Source organism: Aptenodytes patagonicus, chromosome 17 (assembly GCF_965638725.1).
Source record: "Aptenodytes patagonicus chromosome 17, bAptPat1.pri.cur, whole genome shotgun sequence".
Taxonomy (NCBI): domain Eukaryota; kingdom Metazoa; phylum Chordata; class Aves; order Sphenisciformes; family Spheniscidae; genus Aptenodytes; species Aptenodytes patagonicus.
This window is the reverse complement of record NC_134965.1, coordinates 5,747,209-5,772,283: the sequence shown is the minus strand read 5'-3', so window position 1 is coordinate 5,772,283 and position 25,075 is coordinate 5,747,209. Positions and strand designations below refer to the sequence as shown.

The 25,075-nt window shown below is 41.1% G+C and overlaps 1 protein-coding gene across 3 annotated transcripts; it reads right to left on the bottom strand.

Annotated features, from left to right (window-relative positions):
- Positions 1–1,993: 1,993 nt before the first annotated feature.
- On the bottom strand, positions 1,994–24,806 carry TAF15 (TATA-box binding protein associated factor 15). Of its 3 annotated transcripts, XM_076354235.1 has the most exons (16): positions 24,754–24,806; positions 20,716–20,752; positions 19,536–19,584; positions 19,240–19,330; positions 19,044–19,161; positions 16,055–16,338; positions 15,101–15,215; positions 7,900–7,934; positions 7,271–7,303; positions 6,574–6,683; positions 5,898–6,027; positions 4,502–4,591; positions 3,051–3,135; positions 2,875–2,960; positions 2,668–2,770; positions 1,994–2,364 (listed from the first exon to the last, which is right to left on the bottom strand). In XM_076354235.1, exons 1-16 carry the CDS (start codon positions 24,761–24,763, stop codon positions 2,325–2,327), a joined length of 1,416 nt encoding a protein of 471 aa, XP_076210350.1. In that variant the 5' UTR covers positions 24,764–24,806; the 3' UTR covers positions 1,994–2,324. The 3 variants fall into 3 exon arrangements, with proteins under 3 accessions (XP_076210350.1, XP_076210352.1, XP_076210351.1); XM_076354237.1 differs by lacking the exon at positions 7,900–7,934 and having other exon boundaries at positions 24,754–24,788; XM_076354236.1 differs by lacking the exons at positions 7,900–7,934; positions 20,716–20,752 and having other exon boundaries at positions 24,754–24,791.
- Between the last annotated feature and the right edge of the window lie 269 nt (positions 24,807–25,075).

Sequence of the window (25,075 nt, the reverse complement as noted above, 5' to 3'; positions counted from 1 at the left end):
CTCTGCCTGACCTGCTAGTTTTCTGTAAGACGAAACCGCTGGTGAAGAGGATGTCTTCACTGTCTTAAAAAACGTGTATAGAACACAGGTTGTGTTTTGCCCCGATGCAACAGAACATAAACAAAACAAACGTTCAGCATCGTTGCCAGGCTGGAAGAGCTGTGAAGGTGGTGACAGCTCCAGCAGTTTTGTGGCTTACTTGAATACTGGTCTACTTACTAATCCAGCTGGGTAGTGACTATTTAAAGACGTAAGTGCTCTTAGCCTGGGGGAGAAAGCGGGGTTGGAAGTTGAGTCAGCATTAAAGGAAGCTAGAACTGTTGCTCCCAATACTGAGAGTACCAGCTTTTTCAACCACCATTCCTTTCCCAGGGGAGGGGAAAAGGTGAGATCCCCACCGGGGAACTCGTGGGACCAGACAGGCAACACCGCGCCTGCCTCGGTGCTGCTGGGTTTTGCTGAGCTCAGCCATTCCTCCCTCTCCCGGAACAGCTTTGAGGGCTCAAGGTGCGGCCCCAAGGAGGTGTTTGCGCAGTGCAACGCACCGGCGCAGCTATGTTGGGGAAGAAACCTTAGGCAGCGACACATCCCGTTCTGTTCTCAGCTGCTTATCGCTGCTTTCCTCTTTCACTCCATCCAGCAGCCACCACTCCCTCAGATCTGCCAACGCAGCTACGTGGAAGAGCACCCTCTAGCCTGCTTCACTCAAAATCACCACGCTAGCTTAAAAACGATAAACACTCCAACTTTCCTAGCCCGGCTCATTTTTGACAGAACCAAGTTAGGAGTATCAGGCCTCAGATCTTAAATCTTAAGCAAAACAACAGATACTGAATTTATTTGTCTACAATTTGCCTTTCTAAAGCCTCACCCACACATTAAATTTTATAATGTCACTAATACACATACCTCAAATTCCACTGTTTTAAGAGGAACAAGCCGTCCAGAATTCGTGACAAATGCCTTTTCTGACAGAGCAGTGACAGTACCTGTGCTTTCCAGGAGAAACCTTAAAAAGGCACAGCATAGTTATTGCATTTCCAGCCACAGGTAATGGCCAATTTGAACTTACCATTACCATGACCATGAATGTAGACCAAGCTAGGGAGTTGGCTTACAAACATTAACAAAAGCTATTTTTGTTCATTTCTTTGCGAGAGGCCATGGATATTGTGCAGCTGTGTGCCCAATTATCAAGACTGTAACTACAGACCCTGGGAACTTGGATTTGGGCAAAATACTATTTTGCCCAATGGAATATTGGGCAACCAGACATTCCCTCTTAAAAGACTCCTGATGAAAAGGTAGCACTGGACACAAGCTGACTGCGGCAGTGCTAGCTTTTCACAGATTCCCACCAACCCGCTTCTGCAGCGTGCAGAGTGACCTAGTCTGAGGAGAAGCGATAATTAACCTCGTTTCTTCAAACCCCGGCTTCAGTGCTGAATCCCACATGCTTACAATGTGTCTACTGAACCTCGCCTGCATCTTTCGAAGATGAAACGGCTGCACACAAGGCTTGCTTGCTATCACCCACACTTCAAAAGCAGCAATTAAAAGGTACAGAAATACATAGCAAATTACTTTTTTTTTTTTTTTGAAGCCGTCCCACCTTGTTTTTGGAGCTGTCCTGGCCTGGACACAATATGCTCCTTGGCAGCACGAGAACACACTGCCATCTGCCTGCTCCTCATGAAGGCTGCAGGGCACACCAAAGCATGCCAGCAGGAAACGCCGGCAACACAGGACTTCAGTCTGAGAGGGAAATAAGAAAGGAGCAAGGGACAAGTCTGCAAGCCTGGGGTAGAGGGCATGGATAGCAAGTAGGCTCGCCGCCGACTTAACTGCAGATCTTTGCAAACAGCACAGAGCTAGGGTCAAAGCAGCAGTGCCATTTCAAACAAGACCCTATTTACTACTTAGGTCAGACCACAGGAAGACAGGGAATATGTAAGGAAACGCATGCAACTGAAGTAATTGTGAAACAGTACGATTTCACAAATAAAACAATCAGCATTTATTGTTGTATTACAAAACACTTCTCATATTTTGGCAATATTTTACAGTTTATCCTTTTCCTTCTTAGGGCCTGTTGAAAAGGTACGGGGGGAAGAAAAGAGGAGAATGTTGAAATCAAGATTAAATTTCAATGTCTTGCTTAAAAAAAATCCTCCCAAACCACCCCAGTCCCTCCCACCAAAATAAAAATCTAGTTTCACTCAATTCCACTATCCAAAGAGGCCATGGGTGAAGCAGCAGGCAAAACTCTGGCAATTTCACTATCAAACGCATCAAGAAGACAAACAAAACATTCACAGTGGTCTTCAGTATGGTCTGTTGCGTTGATCATTTCTGAAATCATTTCTGAAAGGGAAATAAGAAGTCATAAGGAATCCCTTAAGCAAGTAACAAATAGTCCCTTCAGTCAAACATCTCTACGCCAACTTCTGTGTATTCTTCTATGTTTAGATAGCCTTATCCAAAAACGCTCACAAAACACACTCAACAGGCAAACTGACTTACTTTCTCTGGAAGCTCCTATCTGTAGTTCATGTTTTCATAGCACAGTTGTGCATGCACACACAAACACCACTCTTTTCCCACAGTCCCTATCAATTCCACAGTCTGTATGCTACACAACCAAGCAAGGGCAAAGAAACTGCTTACCTTCCTCCCATTTTACCACCATAGCCACCTCCCCGATCACCGCCTCTGCCACCACGCCCTCGATATCCTCTTTCTCCTCCATAGCCACCTCTCCCACGAAAATCTGGAGGAAAATGCAAACCGACACATCAGCCAGGTTTTTCAAAAAGCTGCAGATGCCGTGAACAGTTCTAACACTTCGGGAGAGACGCCGCTGTTTTTACACACCTCCTGATGGACGTGAATCTTCTGGTCTGGGCTCACCACACTGGTTGCAGGAATTCCTGCGAGCGAAGTTCATATTACCACAGGCCCTAGAAAAGACAAGGATTCCCCAGACTTAGCTGCTAAGAAACTCAGAGAGCATATGTGAAACACCACCGCCCAATTAAAATGACACTTACGGGTTAGGACAAACCCAATCACCATTTTTGGGTTCCCCACTTCTACCCTGGTAGCCCCCACCTCTTCCATATCCACCTCGTGAACCTGTAGACAAAATTATAGTCAGAATAAAGGAGGGGAAGTGTCTATGACCTGTACATGAGAAACATTTATTAAGGACTGTCACTGGCTTCAGAACCCAAGTGACAGACGGACTTTTCAGGTGGAAGAAAGAGTGTTTATGTAAATATATCCCTACTAGGCAAGCCTCTGAAACCATATTAGGAACTCTGAAAGAAGCAGGTAGTGCCAATGATAAAAAATTGTACCACTGTAGAATTCAGCATCTATTAGCTGATTTACTACTAGCTACAAGATAGCTAGAAGACTTGGGCAAATGACAATGGAAGTTTCAGCCACCGCCAAATCTCAACAGCATTTGATGTCCTGAAGTTAATGTTATCTGCATAGCTGAAACACACATTCATATGGACAGATTTGTAACTTAGGCAGATGGGGAAAAATAAGAAGCAAGGATAGCCCATGGTGGCCAGAAAAATTTGCTCCACCACATATTTTTTATAAATTCTTTTTCAGGAGTAAAAGGAAACTTGATCCCCTTGAATTGCCAATGGGTAAATATAAACCCACTATGTGCATTAACAAAATTTCATAAAGATTTAACAATGTATAGTATCAATCACATAAGGCCAGACTTAGTCACGGAATGAAAATTTAACAAAAAAAAAAATCTGTCTGGATTAATGCCAGGATGCATCTGACACAAGCACAGGGACAACACAGTTCTTGCTTTCTGCATCAAAAAGATTAAGAACTTTTATACCAATTGAAGTTCTTGAAGTACCATTTTTTAATCAGCCTACAAAACTGCCTGATTTAAGAACTAAAATTTGTTGACAGCCACCGCACAAAGCATGCTTCCTGTAAAATGGTAATTAATATCCAGTGGACTCCTGACAAAACTGTATTATGCAGAGAATCAGGGAGATTAACATCTATTTAATTAAAGGAGTCAGACATCCAACTGCTGCTCTAAGTCAGTACCAGCTGAATAATTTACCCTGCTTAATACCATCTGGAAACATCAGAGTATCTCAAGGCTTTGCTGTAATAAGCAAATACGCACCGGGAATTCACACCTATATACGTGGAACCTGTACAGCCTCAACATCATTGTTAGACTATCTCTTTAAAAGCAATGCTGAGACATGATCTGGAGACTTTCCAGTTCAAAAGGAAAGCATAAATTCTATGCTGTGCAAAAGAGATTACAGATTTCAGTTTACTTAACTTGGTTCAATCCTTATTACTCCCTTTCATGGCAGAATCCCAAAGGCCCATATATTTCGATGAATCACTGCTTCAAAGTCAACTTCTCTTTTATAAACCGATAATAGCTAAAAAGCATTTAACTGTGCAAAAACAAGGCTTCTACAGATTTTAGTCCCACCTCGACGTCCGCCACCTCCACCTCCTCTCATGAACTCAGGCCTTCTAGTTGCAAAAGAAACTTTGATAACATTGCCATTGAATTCTTTTCCTGTGGAAAGGCAGAAAGCGAGAGAAAGATCAATACAGCTCCCAACAACACAGCAGCAAGTTCAAAAGAACAGAGGTGATTTGCACATACAGATTGAATGCAAAGCTCTTAAGACACAGGGAGTCTGGAGTAAATCTCTTTATTTTTGAAAACACTGGTCCAAATGTGAGATGGCAAACACTGAGGTACTCGCTAGGTTCTCCATAAACCCACAGATATTTCTCTTACTTTAAATGCAATCTAAGTTGCAATTTAACTAGACACATAAGAACATTTAAAAGATTTTTGGCCGTGTTCATGGCTAAGCAGTTCGGATGTTACAACTCTGTTCTTCCCCCAAGTCAGGCAACACCGCTTTTGTACAATTCAACAGCCAGCACAAAAATTAAACACCCCCAAGTAAGTGAAAAACATGAACTTTTTAAATACAAAGTCTCAGTTTTTCACAGATACAAGGTTTATCACAGAACAAACAGGACTGCACGTGTGCCTAATATAGTCATATTTGCTTTACCCTCCTAAACAAAAGTCAATTTGCATTTTATTAGCAAAATATAAACCATCAAGTAGCCTGCCATGCCAGATTTTTTTACGCACTATCATTTCACACCAGATGCAAAGTATGTCCTTTTGTTTCTGCCCAATATTATTAAAATTCTGAGAACACACAAGGTCACAGAAGCAGGCACTCCCCGCCCCGCCAAGTTTACTATTACAAAAGAGTATCACTATTTCCTGCATCAAGTCCAAAGAGCTTTATATCAATGTATTTCTGGGATCTGCTCTTTTCCCCCACTGAACCCGTAATTTAAAAAACCCTTGTTCTTCACTGCGTATATACAAAGCACTTGGCACAAGACTGCCATAACCACTGCCAAACTCTAAAAATGCTACCACAGCACTAATAATACCAATACTAACACTGTAGGAAATCCCTCCCGCTGCTAACACAGGTTACAGCTCTATTGGTCTGAACACGAAGTTACGCTCTCCCGAGTGACATGAACACCATCTCTCATACTTCGTGCAGGGATGACTGACGTACAGCAGCAAACCCTAACAGTTTCATTACACCTTTTTGGTCTTAATCACTAGCTGCTGTTCCACCGAATGAGAGAGGAAGCCAGCACACACAAAATACCATGAAATAGAGGTCTTTGTTAAAGGAAAAAAAAAAAAAAGAGACAAACCAGAAAACAAAAGCCAAACAAAAAGTAGCATGGGGTCCCCAATGAGGTTATTGATTTGCTTCTTCCACTGCTTGTTAGATTCATAAATAACAAAAAGAACAAGTACTCTCACCCACCATCAAACCAGTCAATTGCTGCTTTAGCAGAAGGAGGGTCATCAAAAGATACCGTTGCTTCTCCCTTTGGTTTGCCAGTATCCTTATCTGTATAAAGATTTATCATAGGTTTGCCAGTCTTTTTGTTCGTCTGAAAAGAAAGGTTGTACACTTGGCATAGGAGAAATACTGGTAAAGCCAGTTCACAGCATAAACTGTAACAGCTAAGTATCATTAGAAAGAAGATTCTCTTGCAGCTAGCCTGCAGAAACAGATGCTTTTGACTGAAGGGTACTGACTAGCTGTTCTCCATGCAGTAACGACGGGCCCAGTTTTTACAAAAATTGAGGTCAAGTGCAGGAAACCCTAATTTAGAATTGCAGAAACAGAAGAAACAGCCGTAGAACACAGAAGCATACTTGCTGAAGTGTGAGGGTGGTACAATGGACAGAGTGTCAGTGTTATGGGTTATAAAGACTAAAGAAGAGATACGAAGCAATCTAAATGTCACTAGAAAAAAGCTGCTAATGCTGCCAGCTTACAAATGAGCTGTCATCTGGGAACCCAGATAAAAATATTGTCTACAACTACTAAGGAGTCAGAGTGAGCATCTGCTTTGAATGATACCAGTACATTTCCAATACAGCAGCTCTGCAAGTTCTCTTCCTTCTTACCAATGATTTCTCAGTTCACATACCTTTATAATACCAATTTGTTTGAAATAGTCTGCCACTTGATCTGTTGAAACATCCTCTCCAAGTCCTTGCACGAAGATAGTGTTGTTATCAGAGTTGTCAGACTCTGTATCTATCAAAAAATAAGCTACATTTACCATGCATCTTTGTGGTAGCAACAGAAGCAACATTTTAAGCTCAGGTCTATACTGCCCAGTAGCAGACCCTTAAATCCCAAAGAATCTTGTGTGAAATAAAAGGTGAGCAGAGAGCATAATTCTGAAGTTAACATCATCAATTTCAAAAAATGCATGCACAGCACCTTCAGATGCTGCAGTACATCAGAGACCGAATACATTCAACAGCTGACCGGCTGTCTGCCACACACTCAGCTTGTCCATGCAGCTAGGACATCCAAACCATCATAGTAGTATATGTTTTAAATAACACAAGTTTAGCAGAAGTGTTATGGCAGTGAAAGCAGCTGCTTGGCTCAAGCAGATTCAAAGTTCATCAGCAAATTCTTACTTGCTGCATGAAAAGACATCCAAAAATTCACAAGCGCTTTAATAAAATAAGTTTCTTTCAAGGAAGACAAGCTTTAGCTGAATTTCTTTTGAGCCATGGGAACTGCAGCCACATCCATCTTTCTAGACATACATTTTAAAAGCAATGACCTAAGAGCTACAATCCACTCCCACCCACTGCTTGTTTTCTTACCAGCATCTGATCTTGGTCCATAATCCCTCTGACCTATGAAACGGGTTTTAAAAAAAAAAAAAAAAAAAAAAAAGAAAAAGACTATTTTTAGCAAAACATTTTCAAGCGACTTTTTTTAGAGACAAGAAAATATTTAAGGTATGTATGTAATGCATCTAAGATCTAAAACATTAACCAGAGATTTAGAGAATATTTAGACTAAAACGTTCAACAGAAGGTGTCTGTAGGACGTTAACGTGTTCTTTAACTTGCAGCATGTGGCAGTTGCCACACTGATGCTATGCTGGTGTTATCTTGCAAATGCTGGTTGTCAGATCACCAAGCAGTTTACCGCTTTTTTTTTTTTTTTTTTTCCCCTCTAGTACCTTTCTAAGAAGCATTTGTAATAAAAATTAAAAAAAGAAAAGAAAAAAAATATCCGGTGAACGTCACTGTCTCCACAAATTCTTTCATGCAATTTGACAAAGTAGAAATCCAGTTTATTGCTAAAAGTTTGGCTATTAAAACTCATGAACACACCAGCCTCACCAAAACGCTATAATGCTTCTACTAGATAGTAACAAGATATTGGTGGCTTTTAGATTTATAAAGAATTTCCACTGAAACATTTTTGGATACTCGGCACTTACCACCATAATTTTTGAAGCCACCACGGTCACCACCACTGCAGAGGAAAAATTGAAGAAATGATTTCTTCCTTAAGTCTCTATGTGCTGAGCCCAAGGCTCAATCTACAGTTAACTGATCACAAGTCGAGAGTTACTGTCTAGCAGCTAAAGCACCATCTCTATGTTCTCCTCACTACTCATTCACGTTCAAAGATTAAATTACATGAAAGTGAATAATCGCACAGGGTGCTGCACTGGAGAAGAGAAGCCCTAAAGAGTATTTTAAACTAACCCATACACGTGTCGTTGTTTCAATACCTTCTCCCATCCCATAAGCCAAAATGACTGCTATCAAAAACTGAGTTTTAAAACAGAAACATTTTTTTCATGAAGGTTAATGGGCTTTAATTGTAGATATAATTGCTACTTTGGAATAATTAGTACTTTAGTACTTTCCTAGAAGTAAGAAGAGCTAAAGTTAATTAACCTCTATTGTCGTGCACTTATATATGGGGGACAAATTGGCAGTATCAGCCATTCTCTGAGAAAGGGTCTGTGGGGACCTGCTGCACTATTAGCACTTGACATTACAGAGAAGGTGTGTGTATGTGAGCTTCAAAAGCAGAGGCCGTGAAGTTTTATTTCATTCATTCTGAAACCTGTGGCACAAAATGTAGACCAAGTTAAGAGATTACACACATCAATTTTCAAAGGTTAGAAGGGGATTTTAAACAGGACGTTATGCCTCCAATTATGTGCATGAAAATAAACCCTCACTCTTTTCAATGTACATGTTCGTACTAGTAGGATTTTTCAGAACAGCATTTTTAATTGCATCCATGTTATGAACACAATATAATCAATATTCAAAGCCCTCAGGAAAAATACAACCACTGGATTTTTTAAAAAGTCAATAACCAAGCGTCAGAAAGACTGTCTCATACTGCCATGTGTAACTGCTTGCTTGCCCTCCTTCGTATGGGGGACACAGCTGCCCCCTGAAAATTAGGCAGGTTCGCCTAATTCTGATAGCTTTCACACTCAGCAGCTAAGATAAAGCCAGTGTAAGTTCAAACCCTGATGCAGAGGGCTAGCTCCAGACTCTGGAACTACTGTGCCAGTACGAGTAGCCTCTTCACCAACGCGCTTTACAACTGGAAGTCAGTCCAGGTTTTAATTCAATACGTCTGCCAACACATCAGAGTCCAAACATGGGACACAAGCACCCCAGCAAAAGGCAATGAAATAAAATTAGGGATTAACTTCTTTGGCACTCCGTATATCTGTTTTCTGTTACAGCAAATGCAAAGTCATGAATGGGAGGTACTGCTTACTTAACGTTTATGAGAGAAAATCTGCCCAAAGCGAGGGACAAAAAAGAAGTAAGGTTTCAACAGATATTATCAAAACTGGATTAAGAGAGACATTCTTTGAAGGGTGACTGACATTCTATGACAGTACATGTAAGAAGTACTAGATGTTTGTCACGACAGACTATCACTTTCACTGGGACTTTTCCTAAAATAAATTTTTGCTGCAGATTTTAAATTGCTTCTCCACAGAAAAAATCTGAATGCTAAACTGCAGTGTCATTTGCTCCTAAGTAATTGATTCTGCTCATTAAAGAGGCAAAACGAATGAATTTTATATGCAACATCAGAGCTGGTCTTTATTGAAGGCTGGCTATTTTCAACGACTGATGATAAAAACACAATGGTAATAATAAAATTTACTGTAAATGTCTTTCTGCCACCTCCAATTCACTTTAGCTAAAAAAAAAAAAAAAAAAAACAAAACGAAAAAACAACTTCATTATGACACAACAATTTTCAGTAGGATGCCTGCCCTTCTAGGATTTTAACTCAGAAATAACAAGACCGAATACATCAACCATGGAAATGTTACCAAAGTTTTCCAACCCTAGATTACGGTCCCAATTCATCGGGACAGCATTATCCAGCACATGTATGTTTTCTGATTTGAAAGCATACAGCAACAGAGACATAAATTAGAAAAACCCAACAATCTAAAAACATACAGAAAATAAGTTTGTGATCAATGCAGCCAGGATTTTACAGGAAGTGAGGATTTTGCGAAGATGCTGGGGTAAAATGTGTGCCCCATGATTCTGAGAAGTGATAGAGTTGGATATATAAAACGTAAAGGAAGTCATAGTTAAATGCCTAATTTCTAACTTTGTGATACAGTAATTCTGCACCCCACACTAACAAGTGCAAGCCGCAATTTTTAATTAATTTTAATTAATGTCTGTAGAAATATGTTTTTGCCCAAGTATGCTTCAGCATTGTTATCTTCTGCTTAGTCTCACATGACCAGCCCAACCAAAACCTGCATCAATTTAGTGACAGATACCTTTGATGATAGATTAATGCTTTCCTCCATTTTTAAGTCCCATTTCAGACGTGATTTATAAAGCTGCAGCGTGTTACCTTCCTGAGATTGCTGGGCAAAGCTGCCTAAGATCCCCAGGAGGCACGCGGATATGCTGCAGCAAGTGAAGTCAAACACAGAAACTGGTTGCAAGCAGCTGATGCCACAGTCTCAGATGTACCCCTTGCTCAGACACAAAATGTAAGTCTCAGTCTCAGCAACTGAATCAGTTCCCACACAACTGTCATAAAACACGTGGGAAATATAATTGCAGTGTTTCACAGTCTATTGCTTTACCAGTCTTGCACACAGACCGAATAGATGGGTGACCTGGTGGAGTTTGGAGTTTTAACATCCTGTGTTAGACTCATGAACAGGTAGCTAAAATTCAACAATGCCACCAAAGGTAATAAAATAAAAGAGACTGAGCTGCAAGCAGCCAGATTGTGTACGTGGCACCATTCATAGTGACAAAAACTTACTGCTATGAAAGAAACATCTTCAGATGTTCTTTTCTCCCTATACTCAGTCATATATTTAAACATCACCTACTTGAGTGTAAATGGAGTTCATCTGAACATTGCTTACTTCAGCCGGGAATAACTCTTTAAATGAAAGGCACAGTTACATGGAGAGCTGAACATTACAGATACAAGAAATATACTTTAAAAAAGTGATCAGATATTGGCAGAGGTAGCACTAAGAATTCAGGAACCAAATTTCAGCCTCCAACATGCATCTATGTCTCGCCAAGCATGTGGGAGTTACACGTAAGAATGTATTTTTAAAAACAAGGAATGCTTAGTGCACCAATAAAGTCACTGACAGATAGCTTTTTTTTTTCCTGCCTATATTTATTGCCTCTGTTCATGTTTCTCCAAAGTCTATATAAGGCTAAGCTCAAGCATACACATTACAAGTCAAAATATTAACTCTGAACACAAACCGCACTGTTGTAAAAAACATTTGCACTAAGTTATAGTTTCTTTATATCACAATAAGCTAATTCCCACCCATAATAGCTAATATAGCAATTAAGCTGCATAAGTAACTTTTGTTTATAGTACATCAACTCTGTGCAAGGCGGGGGGGGACCTATGCTGAGCAAAGTTAGGATTTCTATGGCAAATCCGAACCCAATGGTAAATCCTTTTCTAAACTGCACCTACGTAGTTCCACCAACACAGACTGCATGAGCAGACTCAAAGGCAAAGCTTCTCCCGTTTAATCCCCAGACTCTGAAAGAAGGGCAGTGTCACAGGAATGGCCACCCGACTGCCTGAATGGCTTTTCCAAGATGAAAGAAAACAAACCTGCTTTGTATTGCTACTGTATTTCCCACGCGTGTGCTTAACCAAAACAATTTGGTCCCACAACCACTATAAGCAATTAATTCCTTATTTTTCAGATGAGGACTCTAACAAAAAGGCGACCAATTCTACAAGGAAACTTGGAAGACTAACTTGGAGTAAAACTCTGCATTCTCAAGACCTGGTGTACCTGCTTTCTAACCAAAAGAGCTCAAAGATGAGACTCTTCCACTATGGGTTTTAAAAAAAGAAAAGGTTTTGCTTCTTAGCCAGAATACAAATTAGCGAGATCATCAATTTTTCAAGCTTCAAAATGAAAGGTGGAAAAATTCTACTAAAATCCTAAAGATGTAATTCAAGACCATTAAAAAATAATCTGAAGAATAATTCTGAAACCCTGAGTTACTAAGATTAAAAAGTGAACATCTGACGCATAAGAAAATGATTGTTCTCTATCATAATATCATCAGCTAGGGAATCTGAACGGTAATTTCTCAAAAGATGTTTTCTTCTCAGTGCTGCATGACTTTGCACAGGCACAAAAGAAAAATGAGTGCTGAAAGCATTCATTACAGTACGTATTCAAGTCATTCTAGTTTTCAGAATAACAACTCATACCTTAATATTACCAACTATGTTTTGAAGTACTTTTATAAAGGTTATTCAAAGAAATGAAAGCTCTCAAAATTTAAAAATGCTAATTGGATTTTGCCCCAAGTATTCCTGAATAATTTTCTGCACTTGCAGACTGCTCCGAGAGGTCTTACATGCAGGGTAAATTTATACAGGCCAACACAACTCGCAAGAATCTTGCGGGAGAGCTGATGTTGCAGCCAAAGTCACTGTATCACCAGCACAGGACAGCAGCAAGTCAGCGATGACGCTTGTCAACAGGATGCATTGATGGCCCAGCACTATAGAGTAGATGAGGCAATAGAGCTGTAAGAACGCCAGTGACTGGGTAAAGCTCTCACCGATGAACAACAAGCTGCAACAAGTTCTCCCTGCATTTAAATGCCAGTCATGACAAAATTTTTATTACTAGCTGACACAGAAGAGATTCATTCACTATGGTCCCAAGTTCGCTATTAATTTTTTTTGTAACGTCAAGGAACAATTTCTTTTGTGTCAAAAGAACTCATTTACACATTCTTTTCTAACCACTATAAAAATCAAAGCCTACGTTATTACTGCAGTACAAATACCTGTATAGACAAGATTTTTAAATAGATTATTTCCTGATGGCTATGGAGTTTCCACAATTTAATGTTAAGCATTAAAATGTGATTGAAGTAAAAAACTGAAAATGATAACTAGTTACTGGAGATAGACTTGACATTTCTACACAAGCTGCTGGGGGGGGGGGGGGGGGGGAGGGGGGCCAAGGAAACAAAACTAAAAAACTACCCTGAAACCCCCCATTTTCACAGGGCTAAACATGATTTCTTACCTTATTAGAAGTTACTTTCCCCTTGATTATACAGTTTGTTATTTAATTTAACCTTTTACACTTTTCTAGCAAGCATGACTTTGGTAAAATACCTATGTCAGGAGCAGAATCCTCCATCGTAATTATGCAGAAAGACTGAACAAACAAGTATGACACTGTAGTTTCAGAAAAATTTCACTGCAAACAGCATTAAAGACTGCATCACTTAACAGAAGCGGACAGACTTCCTACTAAATGCCTTCCCGCTTTGCTGTATTTTCCCTCACTTCTCCATTCAAGCACTGGAACAGGCTGCCCGGGGAAATGGTTGAGTCACCATCCCTGGAGGTATTTAAAAGACGCGTAGACGTGGCGCTTAGGGACATGGTTCAGCGGTGGGCTGGGTAGTGTTTGGTTAACGGTTGGACTCGATGATGTTAAGGGTCTTTTCCAACCGAAACGATTCTACGATTCTATGATTCACTGCCACTCTTTTCCTTCTTTTGGCTTGCAAGTCCACTGACGCACTATTATCTACATGGATGTGTGAACAAAATTTTTCTTACATTTTGGAAAAATATGGGAAGAGGCTTTATTTTCACAGACATTAATTTATCTTACTTTATCTTGCAAAGACAGAAGTTTGTTTCAAAGTGATAAAATCTACCAAAAGTATGTTTTTTGAAGCTCACATTCATTCCTCTTACTGGAAAGGGCTCAGCTATAAACAATTTTTTAAAAACCCAGATTTTATCATAGGAATATGGAAAACCCTCATTCACACAGAAAAGCTCATTTTAAAAAATTGTTCGGTTTTAACTGAAAATGAACTTAGAAATTACTTTGCTATTTAAGTTTATATTATATAAAACCTCAGCAAACTGTAACATAAAATAACTATTCATATGCTTTTGTAACTGTGCTACCACACCTAATTAGAAGAGATAGGTCCACCTACGTCATCAAAACAGCAAGCCATGAAGTACAATTCGGGACCACCTTAGGAGCAGGCAAATTTTAAATATGGTTTAAAAATAAATACTTTAAAAAGTAACCAAGTCTTAACACACTGTTGGATTATTTTATTTAAATTAGATCAGTTCAAACGAAGAGCATTGTATAATTAGAGTTCTTCATCTGGAGCTCTAGCAATAACCCAGAACTGCGCAGCCTATTAAAGGATGAGTGGTGCTGACAAGCAACACTTCAAAGCTCACTGGAAGCTTCAACGTTCCTACTTTGCATCCGTGAGCACTCTACACCCCCAGCCATTTCAGAGAGGTACATAAAGGGTAGCCAATTGCGATCGTTTATTAAGAAATAATAATGTCATCTGGCCTAATTCAATAGGATTTAAAGCAAAGGTCCCAATCTCTCAGATCTATGCATGAAATCATCCGCAAGCACAAAATTAAATATGTGCATAAATTTTCTTGACAGGAACAGAGCCTAAGGCGATGACAGAAGGGTAACAGTATTGTTAGTATTTAAAAATCTACCTAAAATAAATGTGTTTGGACTGACAGCTAAACCAATAATAAAAACTGTATTTTAATAAAAGTTTAAAACTGCAAAAACCAGTGAAGAGCAAGTAATGTTATTACTAAATTATTCCTAAATTATTTAGGAAGCAGAAAGGTAATTAGCCAGGCTTAGTGTAATGATTTCTCATTGTAAAGTCAAAATACTTCCCTGCTAAAATGTTAGCTACTTTAGCTAATTTTATAAAACTTTCTCAATCCCTGGCTGCTGGTTTTCTTGTCATTGAAAACAAATTTTTACAGGTTTTAAAATATCTTATTTCAAGGGATGGGCTCAGGAAGTTTTTGTATTGCAACTCATGTAAATAAAATGCAGCTATGTGTCATAACAATCAAATGCTTGGTCTCAATCTATCTGAACCTAAAAGCTTTTCCTAGGCAAAATGCACTTCTGTGCAGTGCAGAAAGGTTTAATTTTAGAAACCTTCCATTTTTGGAAATCTAAATCTGAACCACATTAGGAATAGACATATAGTAAACAAAAATTTAAAACAGCTAAATAATAAGAAACAAGGGTAAGGAACTGCAGGCACTGGAATGAGATCACTTACCTATATCCAGACATATGACCTCTTCCATCCATGTCATATCCCCCTCTACCTCCTCCCTGTGACCCGCCATATCCTCTATTATCTTCTCCATACCTACTCTTTTCACGACGATCATCTGGAGGAATGAGTAAAACAAAACATGAGTAAATTGTAGTGCAAACTGCAGTGCAGTGAAAATTCCCAACCTACATTCCCCCCCCCTCCGTCAAGTCTGCCATTTAAATCTGGAAAGCATCAACTCATAAATCTCTCTTACATTATCTATGCCACAAAGTAATGGAGCAAAGTTTGATTTTGTTCCAGTTACCTCCCTTGGCTTCCAGGGCCACAAGGTATCTCAGAATGTAAACACTCTGTACCTTAATTACACTCCATTTTCCAAACATTAAACACATATTGTCTAAAATACACTTTTCATTCTACTTCCATATAGCCTTCCCAGTTTGCAAAAGACATCACTGAAGACAGAACAAGGATAAAGAGCGTGGGTTATGCCGCTTGTGTGAAGTTACTACAAAAAAAAAGGGTTGATCTTAAACTTCTCATTTCCTTCTATCTCAGAATTCACCTACACAGCGTAAAGCTGGAATGTGAAGTGCAAAAGCTCTTCATGACTGATCAAGACATGTCACCCTCATGCAAGAAGGTGGTTTAAAATAGCTTAGGAAGAAAATTACATCTAGAATTTGCAGAACTCGGGGACATGGACTCCGCAAGTCTGAGTTTGTTGCCTCCAACAAACGCAAATGCAACAATTTTGGGGCCCAACAGCTTTTCATCTCTGCATAATGTTTTGAAAGTCTTAACAAATAAAACATTCCCCAAGAGTATCAACGTGGAAAAAGAGCTTTAACTATTCATCAAATCAGCTGTCTGTGGAAGGAAATCCAACTATTTCACAGTGTTTCTGCCCAATTTTATTAGCCAATATTGAATTCAACCTGTGAATTTTACCTTGGCTGTTGTGGCTATAGCTTCCCTTCTGAGACTGGTAGGATTGCTGAGAATGGCCATATGAGCTTTGGTGCTGGTTATAGCCTGACTTTTGGTCATACGAGCTCTGGTGGCCATAGCCCGACTGCTGGTCATATGAGCCCTGGTGGCCATAGCCCGACTGCTGGTCATATGAGCTTGACTGCTGGTCATAAGAGTCTTGGTTTTGTCCATAGCTTGACTGCTGGTCATAAGAGCTTTGGTGCTGACCATAGTTTGACTTTTGTTCATAAGAGCCTCTTCCACTTAAAATAAACAGAATTTGTATTAATAGCTAAATGTTCACAGAATAGAGAGCAAAATAACGGCTGAAAATTCATGACATTGCTGAAATTTCCTAGTCACAGTTACAGTTCCCAGTCATTACTGGCATACAGATATGAAAATACTCTGTTTCATCGCTGTTGGGATACATCTGCCTTCCAAAAAGAGCAAGGCAGAAAACTGTATGTTACCATCGCTTTCAAGACATCCTCAGTTTCCACTGTAAACGTAACTTAACAGCAGCACTCCCTTTACATATCCCAGTACAATGCTTGCTTTCTCCCCTCTCCCCAGCAGCATGACAATGGCTGATGGATAGCCCACGACCTGCTAAAGGCCAAATCCTTCTCTACAGAAATGCAGGGAAGACACCCGCTGCTCATGTTGTATTGTGCAGCTGATACTTCCGCCTACAAAAAAAAAAAAAATCCCAAAATTTTGCTTTCACTGAATTGCAATCTCTCTTTTTCTGGGCGTTCTACCATTTTGGCAAGAACTTCTCTAACTCTTGTGATGTCCTCTAGCATACTTGCAAGTTCTTCCCACTTTAGTGCCATCTACGTATAATATCCCACCAACTTTCATCAGAAATATTGACCAATATCACATCTAGGATACTCCAACACAATGTGGCTATACATTCTAAGAGGGAGTCGTAACTCTTCTCTGACTAATAACAACTTTATAGCAACCACAAGGAAATGTCACCTACACCATACTTCCCTAGGCTACTGCAGCGCCCAAGGTAGAAACAAAAGTATTCTGAAAATCTAGATGTATGAGAGAATAGTTCCAGCTGGGTTACCGTCTCATAGCAAGACATTATATGAGAATTTTATGAGAAATAAATTGCATCCAGGAAACCCTGGCTGTTACTCATATCTTTGTTGTTCCCCTGGGTACTTAGTTGCAGCTTAACTGTATTATTTTTTCAGTAATTGAAATTAATCACTGACCTCTGCCACCCTTTCTTCTCTTCCTCCTCCCTGCTTCCAACCCTTTTTCAAAACATGAGGCACTACATTTGCCACTCTCCAGTCTTCAGCAATCTTACTTGCTAACCAAAATGTCTCAGAAAAACAAACAAACAAAAAAAATCTAAGAGACGACCAGCTTTTCAAAGCACTCTAAGATGAAGTCCATTGGGTCCAACCAATCTCAAAATATCCCACCTGTGTAAATACCATCTAATCTGCTCTCTCCCAGTTCTAGCCTAGATCTGGCAAAGAGATTGCAAAGATTTTTGTTAATATCTTAACTGCAAAAAAAGCCAGCTCCACTTTAGCCTTTGCACCATCAACAACGAAGGAAGCATCGCTGAGAGCATCCACTAGTTGCTGGTCTTCCTTCTTTCCCTCCCTTAGGATGTGAGAGCTACAATTTTGTGGTCATCCTCTTCAAATTTGCTAGAATTTAGTTTCTTGTTACAACCATACATTGAAAAGTTTCCCCTCCAATGTCTTTTTTTCATTTTCATGGTCAAAACCAACTTGTTGGAGAATCTGTGCCCTACTGCATTTTCTTCCCACTAGATGTCTACAGAGTTAAAAACTACATTATTGCCTAGTCCTGTACCTTTGTACAGCTCTAATAAATGCTCAGAAAACAAAGCAAAGCAAAACAAAACTTAACCATGTTCCTGCCTTCTTTAGGGACGGAAAAAAGACACTCTGAGGGACAGCACCTACTGCTGACAGATTAAGACCCTGCTTGTTTCTGTTAAGATGGTTTCTGGTTTTGTAGTTATTATTACAGAACAAGTACAGGTTTGCTGAAGTCCAGATTGTTTTATCAGCTTGCAAAAAAAATACAAAAAATATTTGGACCTTGGACACAAGAATGAAGTTTAGTATTCGACAGTGAATTTCAAAGAGGTCACACGATCCTCAATAAAGACCTAATGCAAGCAGTAACCTTGGGCTGTATGCAAGAAGCTTGTAAATTAGAAAATGAAGTGGCCTTGTAAGTCGTTACGGGAACTTGGGTTGTATTTTCCAACATAGTTTAAAAGTTGTATCATTAATCCTCCTGAAACTGATTCGAGTACAACATCACTTCACAAGTAAAACACATTTGTACTAGTGTCAAGTACTGAATCGGAGTGCAGTATGCATACGCACATTTAAGTTACTGATAAGGATATAAAACCATGATGTTTTGAGACTCCTATTTAGCTGGGAAAAGAAAAGATACTTCTTAAATGATATTTCTGAATCCTTTCCTCTTCTTCCACCATGAAAAGGCATTCTAAGTCAGCTAAGAAGTCTACAAATCTAAGAACAGCTAAGAACTTCTTTGCTAACAGCTTATTTGAAGTTAATAAAGAGTACTGGAAGTTTATACAAAAGAATGTGACTGGAGAGGTACTTGATCTATCTTTTTCTTATTCAAAATCCTCTCTACCGAGTCCATTCTTCATTGTAGTCACTATCCAAAGACTTTCTAAAGTGTATCTCCCTGTACAGCTTGACTTCAAAACAATTGCATCCATCCTTCTTACGTAAAGAAATATTCGTCCCTTACCTCCTGTTCTTTCAGGCATTACAAATGTCTTAAGAATGTGAATTTTCAGATGGTTGTCCTTTTTTTTAGCAATGATAGCAGGAAATTTGTTATAGCTCTAGCTAAGAATGTACAACTACTAGACAGTACTTTAAACAGATACTGTTAATCTCGGCTTCCTTACCCTCTAGACGACCCTTTCTGCTGCCCCTGACTGCCATAAGACTGCTGGTTGTATGAGCTCTGATTCTGATTTTCGTAACTGGATTCATCATCGTATCCCTGGGAATCTTGTCCATAACCTGGAAATTGAGGAAGAAAATTTTTAGTAAATATTCACCTTTTAATTACTGCCAATGAATGTAACAAGCTAGCCAAACCTGTTTGATTTTGTCCATAGTTCCCATGATAGCTTCCATAGTTCTGTCCGTAGGATGAATTGTCTCCACTCTGCCCATAACCAGAATATCCCTGTAATTTAAAGAACGTACTCAAATAAGCGTAACTTCCACAGCAGGTAATTAGTTTTCCTTCGCTAGACACGACTGCAAACATCAAGCACAGCTGAGGACGGACTTCTTCCTGGTGGTCCAGGACCAGATATGGTTACCCAGGAACAATTATTTTAACTGAAGGAACATCTGCTTTGAAAGACACAATGTTGCTTTCAACTTACCTGTGCTTGTCCGTAAGTTTGACCGCCCTGATTGCCATAGGACGAATAGCTGTAAGAGAAAAATGCATTTAGTAAATGCTTACGGTGCCCTCCACATGGGTTGGAAAGTAAAGGTATTTTTGGTGTTATTTTAAGTTTCTTTTCATTCCAAAATAGCTGTTTAATCCAAGTACTGCAGTTGTAGGCATATTAGAACCGCATCAATAAAGTAATGATTACCATAGTTGACTGTCAGAAGCCAGGAAGAGCTTATTTTAATTTCTGCTCTGTTTCAAGTGTAAATTTGAAGTACATGAAAGTTGGGCTTACTGTAATTTGACAGATTCTTCAGAATCACAGAAAACTTTATCGTCTGAAACCAAGGCATTTTAAGTTTTTCAGTATATTCTTACAAAGTTATTTTTAAGCAATTACTGTAAATTTGGTATTTGGTGGACTATTCAACGATAACATCATCAAAAACCGCACTAGCTTTAGATTATACTTACTCATTATTCTGCCACTTTAAGACTTCGTGAACTGACAGAAGAACCATGTGCTGAAACTCATATCGTACTCAGATATAAACTCAAACTCACGCAGTGCTATATGCATAGAACCCTGTGACTTTCATTAGCACAGTCAGTATTAGCCGTGATTTTCATACTTCCATAAACCCACTTTTGTTTCACTGATTAAAATACACCCCACCCCACCCCCTCCAAACTTGCAGGTATTTTATGAACTGGCTTTTCAATTTCACAATTACGAACAGTTATCAGAGGGTTTTAACAGAAATTTCCCTCCAATGAGAAAATAAAAAGGTAAAATAAAATTTTACAAGTGTAAAGATGGTGGGCCATATAGATGTATAACCTCTTGACTAAAATCTTAGTGAACAGATTAAGGCAGTCATATGGAAAATATTTCTCTATATTCATGACATTTCAGAAGTTCTTACTATTAAAAGATGTCATGCCAATTTAAACCTGCTTATTGTCTTCCCTTCAGGAATATAATTTTTTTCCTGTTTTATAAGACATCTTAATAAAGGCCCAGGGCAGCAAGCTTTCTGCACCTGTAACTCCGAAAACGTATCAACGCTGTATCATGCCCAAAGATTCAAACATCATGCTGGGAATCCTAAATGGCCTTTTATTTTGCAGATTTAATTGCTAACAGCAAAAAAACCCACACATACCTCTGCTGGCCCCCAGACTGACTGTAACTTCCAGAATCTAGAAAAAGAAGTAAGTCATATTGAGAACTTCCAATTAACATTTTATTCCTCTACTTACTATAAGAGGAAGAAATTTGGGGAGAGGGAGAAATGTTCAAGTACACCGGATAATGCAGCTACTTTCCCTGCAGAATGAGACAGCTTCCTCTTTATTAACAAAAAAAGAAAATGCTAAGACTGGGAGAAGGGGGCACAGAAGCACAGCGTGCGGGGGACGCGACACAGGTATAGCCACTTCAAACTTTCCTTTTGAAGGATCCGAATTCCATTTTCAAGGCGCCTCTTCAAATATTCGGGACTGCACAACCCCCTCTAACGGCTATCGAACACAGTGCCATCATCAACGAACAGAATGCAGCAGCTTAATTACCCAAGCGAAGCTAAGGAGGTCAGTCCTACTGAACCCCTTTTTAAGACGCCACAAGAAAGCTCTGCCTAGCAAAGGGCACAGACACAGGCAGAGTCTGGAGATTCTGACATTTCCCTTCTCTCATATTGCTTAAAGAGAAACGTTACTGATAGCTCAAACCGTAAACCTCAGTTATCGCGGAAAGTGATTCTTGGAACACACTGGAAGAATGGGAATTTCAAAATATGACCTCAAGTTAAAAAAAGAAAAAATTCATTTAAATGGTTTGACTTATATTTAAAGTAGAGCATCTAATTTGTAAAAGCTATCAACGTTATGAAAAACCTTACTATCTGCTAGCTGGGATTCAGTTCTTAAATAGGTGCTTTGTCTTTGCTGAATTAGCTTATCACATTATTTTATCTTTTTAACTGCACAATGAGGGATTTCCTTGTCTTCTGCAAAATTGCAAATTTTTATGTGTTAAAAGCTCTCCCTTTACAGGGGAAAGGTTTAGTTTCCCAAGCCAGCTGCATGTAACAGATGCAGACACACAGAACGCACATGCATTGCTCCATCAACCTCAGACCCCTCAGAATTCAGAGGGTCACGAGCAGGCTTCACCTCTTCAGAGAGACCCACACGCCCCAAGCTGCTCTACGCCCTACCAAGTTCTTAACCACACGGGCTCTGCCGACCTCGCTTTTCTGTGCGGGAGTCTCAATTCCTCTTGACGTTTTTGCTTGAAATTCCCACCTTCTTGTCAAAACCCAAACGCTTTCTTCCTTTCTCTACCAGCCTCACCAGTACTGTCACTCTGGATAACAGCCCTGCAATTTTCCTGTTCCTTTCAAATCACTTCAAGAATCTGTACAAATATTGTGGTGCCGCGGTCTAATAAGAACTAAATAAAAATCATTCCCAATTTCAGTCTTTCCCCCGCTCACTCTCTCTAACCTCTACACCTAGAATGGACTAAAAAGCTGAAACCGAGAGTGAATTACAATGCAGGGTAAATGTCATAAACGACTACAACCATTTTCCAATCAAAACACACATCACTGCTCAAATTCTGTTCGTTACACCTCTCTCACCTGGTTATAAACGCGATCCTGTCAGTACTTACACATATACTTAAACACAAGCATACATACTTCCAAGATGAGGATATCACCTAAGCTATTCAGACATGAAGCAGCATTTTTAATGGCAAAGTATCTCCTCAAAGCAACACAAAGCACCAAATTTCATATTCTGTAAGAGAAACATTTACCAAAAGCTGAGATGAAATAATATTTCATTTCACATGTCCTATAAAGCAGTTTCGCTCAGATGTGAAGCACTCTCCTCCTTTTGCACGGCTACACAAACACTTCATTGCCTTTTCATAATGAAAAGCAATTAAAAGAACCAACATAAAAGTGCAACCCAAACACGTTTATTGTTTTTAATGAGACGAAGGTCAAATTTTTAGGTTATTTCAATTTAAATGACCACAGATTACTATTAAACAGGTAACCACATTTTAAAACTATGGTTTAACTCTAAAATTTATATGCCATTAACGCTGCTAATTAAAGCAAAGAATATTAATGGTTCTATCAGAAACAATTCCTCAGTAAGGATGTAATTGGCTATAAATTGAAGGACTACATTTAATCTCCTTAGCTTCTCCCTTACGAACTTCTGCCAAACCACAAAATTTTGGAAGAAGTTTGAAAGCAACCAGATAAGGAGCTTGTAAAATATGACAACGCAGAATTAGAGGAATTTCCTTTATTTATGCATTTTTCTACATCCTTTGTTGGACCTCTTAGTCTACAGACTTCTGATCGATTTATTTTGGTGGGTTCAACGGGGACAAGAGTCTGTAAGTATTTTCGGAAACAACACAGTTTATTCTGGAAATTCCTGGATACACAGACATTTTTTCTGAATGTGTAAAAAGCACATGGAAAAATTTCCTGTGAGTGAAGTGGGGCATAGCAGACTAGTCACCTTGCACTGCTCAGGAAGTGTATTCCTCTTAAGATAGAAGAATCTGTTGTGTACATTTGAAAACTGAAGTTCTCATACAAAGTAATTCATATAAAGAAGCAGCATTGCTTCTGCAGTATTCTCAACAGAAGAAGAACCCCATGTTTGAGCATCGCCATAGAGTGAAAACAGAGGAGACACTCAGGTGCTTGACCGGTAAGTACTTGAGGTCTGGGAAGAACGTGGTTTTAGTTTACTGCCAAACTTTACTCACTTAGTAGAAGAATTCATGGCCTGAACTCGTTTTACAGTACCTTTGGACATGTTTTCTTCTCATGGTAAAGAACTGTTCCTTGCAGTAAAGGACTCCTTTAACATACCTTGCTTTGTTTTGTTTTTATTCTCTATCATTCATATATGTAACGCAAGGCAACACTAAAATGGCTCAGCCCTAACAAAACACGGCTTGCTCCACAAAGCACTTACAGCCTTGGAATTCCTTCTCCCATTCTGGGGTACTCTACCTACCCACGGCTTCACAGGGGCATCACTGCTGGTGGGACCGAAACATTTTCACCTCAAATGGGATGAAGAAACAGCAACACAGCGTGCTCGCAGAAGTCCCAGGAGAAGCTGGGCTGTGTCAAGTCAGCTGGGACAGCAGACATACTGTCTACACACTCAACTGAAGGCCTCCGTTGGGAAAAGAATTACAGCCAGTGCATTTTTAAGCCCGCACCAGGGGGGGGCTGTGAAGCCACCCTCTTCCCTACGCTGGCACCCTCAGGGGGGGCTACTAGAGCAGAATGCAGAGCAGATGCAGGGACACAAAGGTGGGTCCCATGCTGAGGGGGGTGAGGAGGGCATGTCCCATGCTGGGGGGGGGGGGGGGGGGGGTCACGACCCAAGGGAGGGGGCGTTTGCATTCCATGGGGGGCGTTGACCCAAAGGGGGAGCACACAAACCATGCTGTGGGGAGCGGCACAATGGAAAAGCGGGTCCACATCTCACACCGGGGGGGAACACACAACCCAAAGGGGAGGGCCCACATGGGGGAAGGACCATGACCCAAAAGGGGGGGCTTACATCTCACACCGGGGGGGGGGGGGGAAGGGGGGACGACGACGACACGACCCCAGGGGGGCCCCACACGGCGGGGTGGGGGACACGAACCAAAAGCGGGTGCACATCTCGCACTGGGGGTGCGTGTGCCATAACCCAAAGGGGGGCCCAGACCCGAAAGGGGGGGCCTACATCCCACACAGCACCCGAGCGGGCGACCCCCATGGGAACCTGCCCCCACGCCCCATTGCGACACGCGGGGGCGTGGCCGGACTGACCACGCCCCGGCCACAAAGGGGCGGGTCCGGGCGGCCTCGCGGAGCGGGGCTCCCGGGGGAGGGGGCGTGGCCTCGGTGGAAAGGGGGCGTGGCTCCCCTCCCCCTCTCCGTCGACAGGGAGCGCGCGGTAAACGGGGCGGGCGAGGGGGAAGGGGCCGCGTCGCCCCGTCGCCCGCCCCCCCCCCCCCCCCCAACATGGCCGCGGCCTTTTCCACCTGCGCCACATGGCGCTCGCTCGCCCACCCTCCCGCGCCCACCGCACCCGCGCTTGGCGACGGGAACCGGAGCCGCCACCAACGCCCCCTCAAGCCCGCCGGGCCTGGAAGCACCTACCCGATGCCATGGCGGCGGCCGCTAACCGGGCTGAGGGAAGGGAAGGGGCGGGGAAGGGGGGGGGGGGGAAGAGAGAGAGAGACAGAGACAGAGACGAAGCGCCGCGCCGGCCGCGCGCACACTGAAGCACCCGCAGCTCGCGCGGACTGCGGGGCCGGGCAGCCAATCCGCGCGCGCGGCGCCTACCACCCCCGTGTGGAACGGGGGGGGCGGGGGGGGGGGAGAAGGGCCGTACCAAGTCTCGGAGGGTGGAGGGGGGGTGGGGGGAGCGGGTGCTCGGCGCCGCTGTACGGGCGTGCTGGGTTGCTACGAGGCTGCGCAG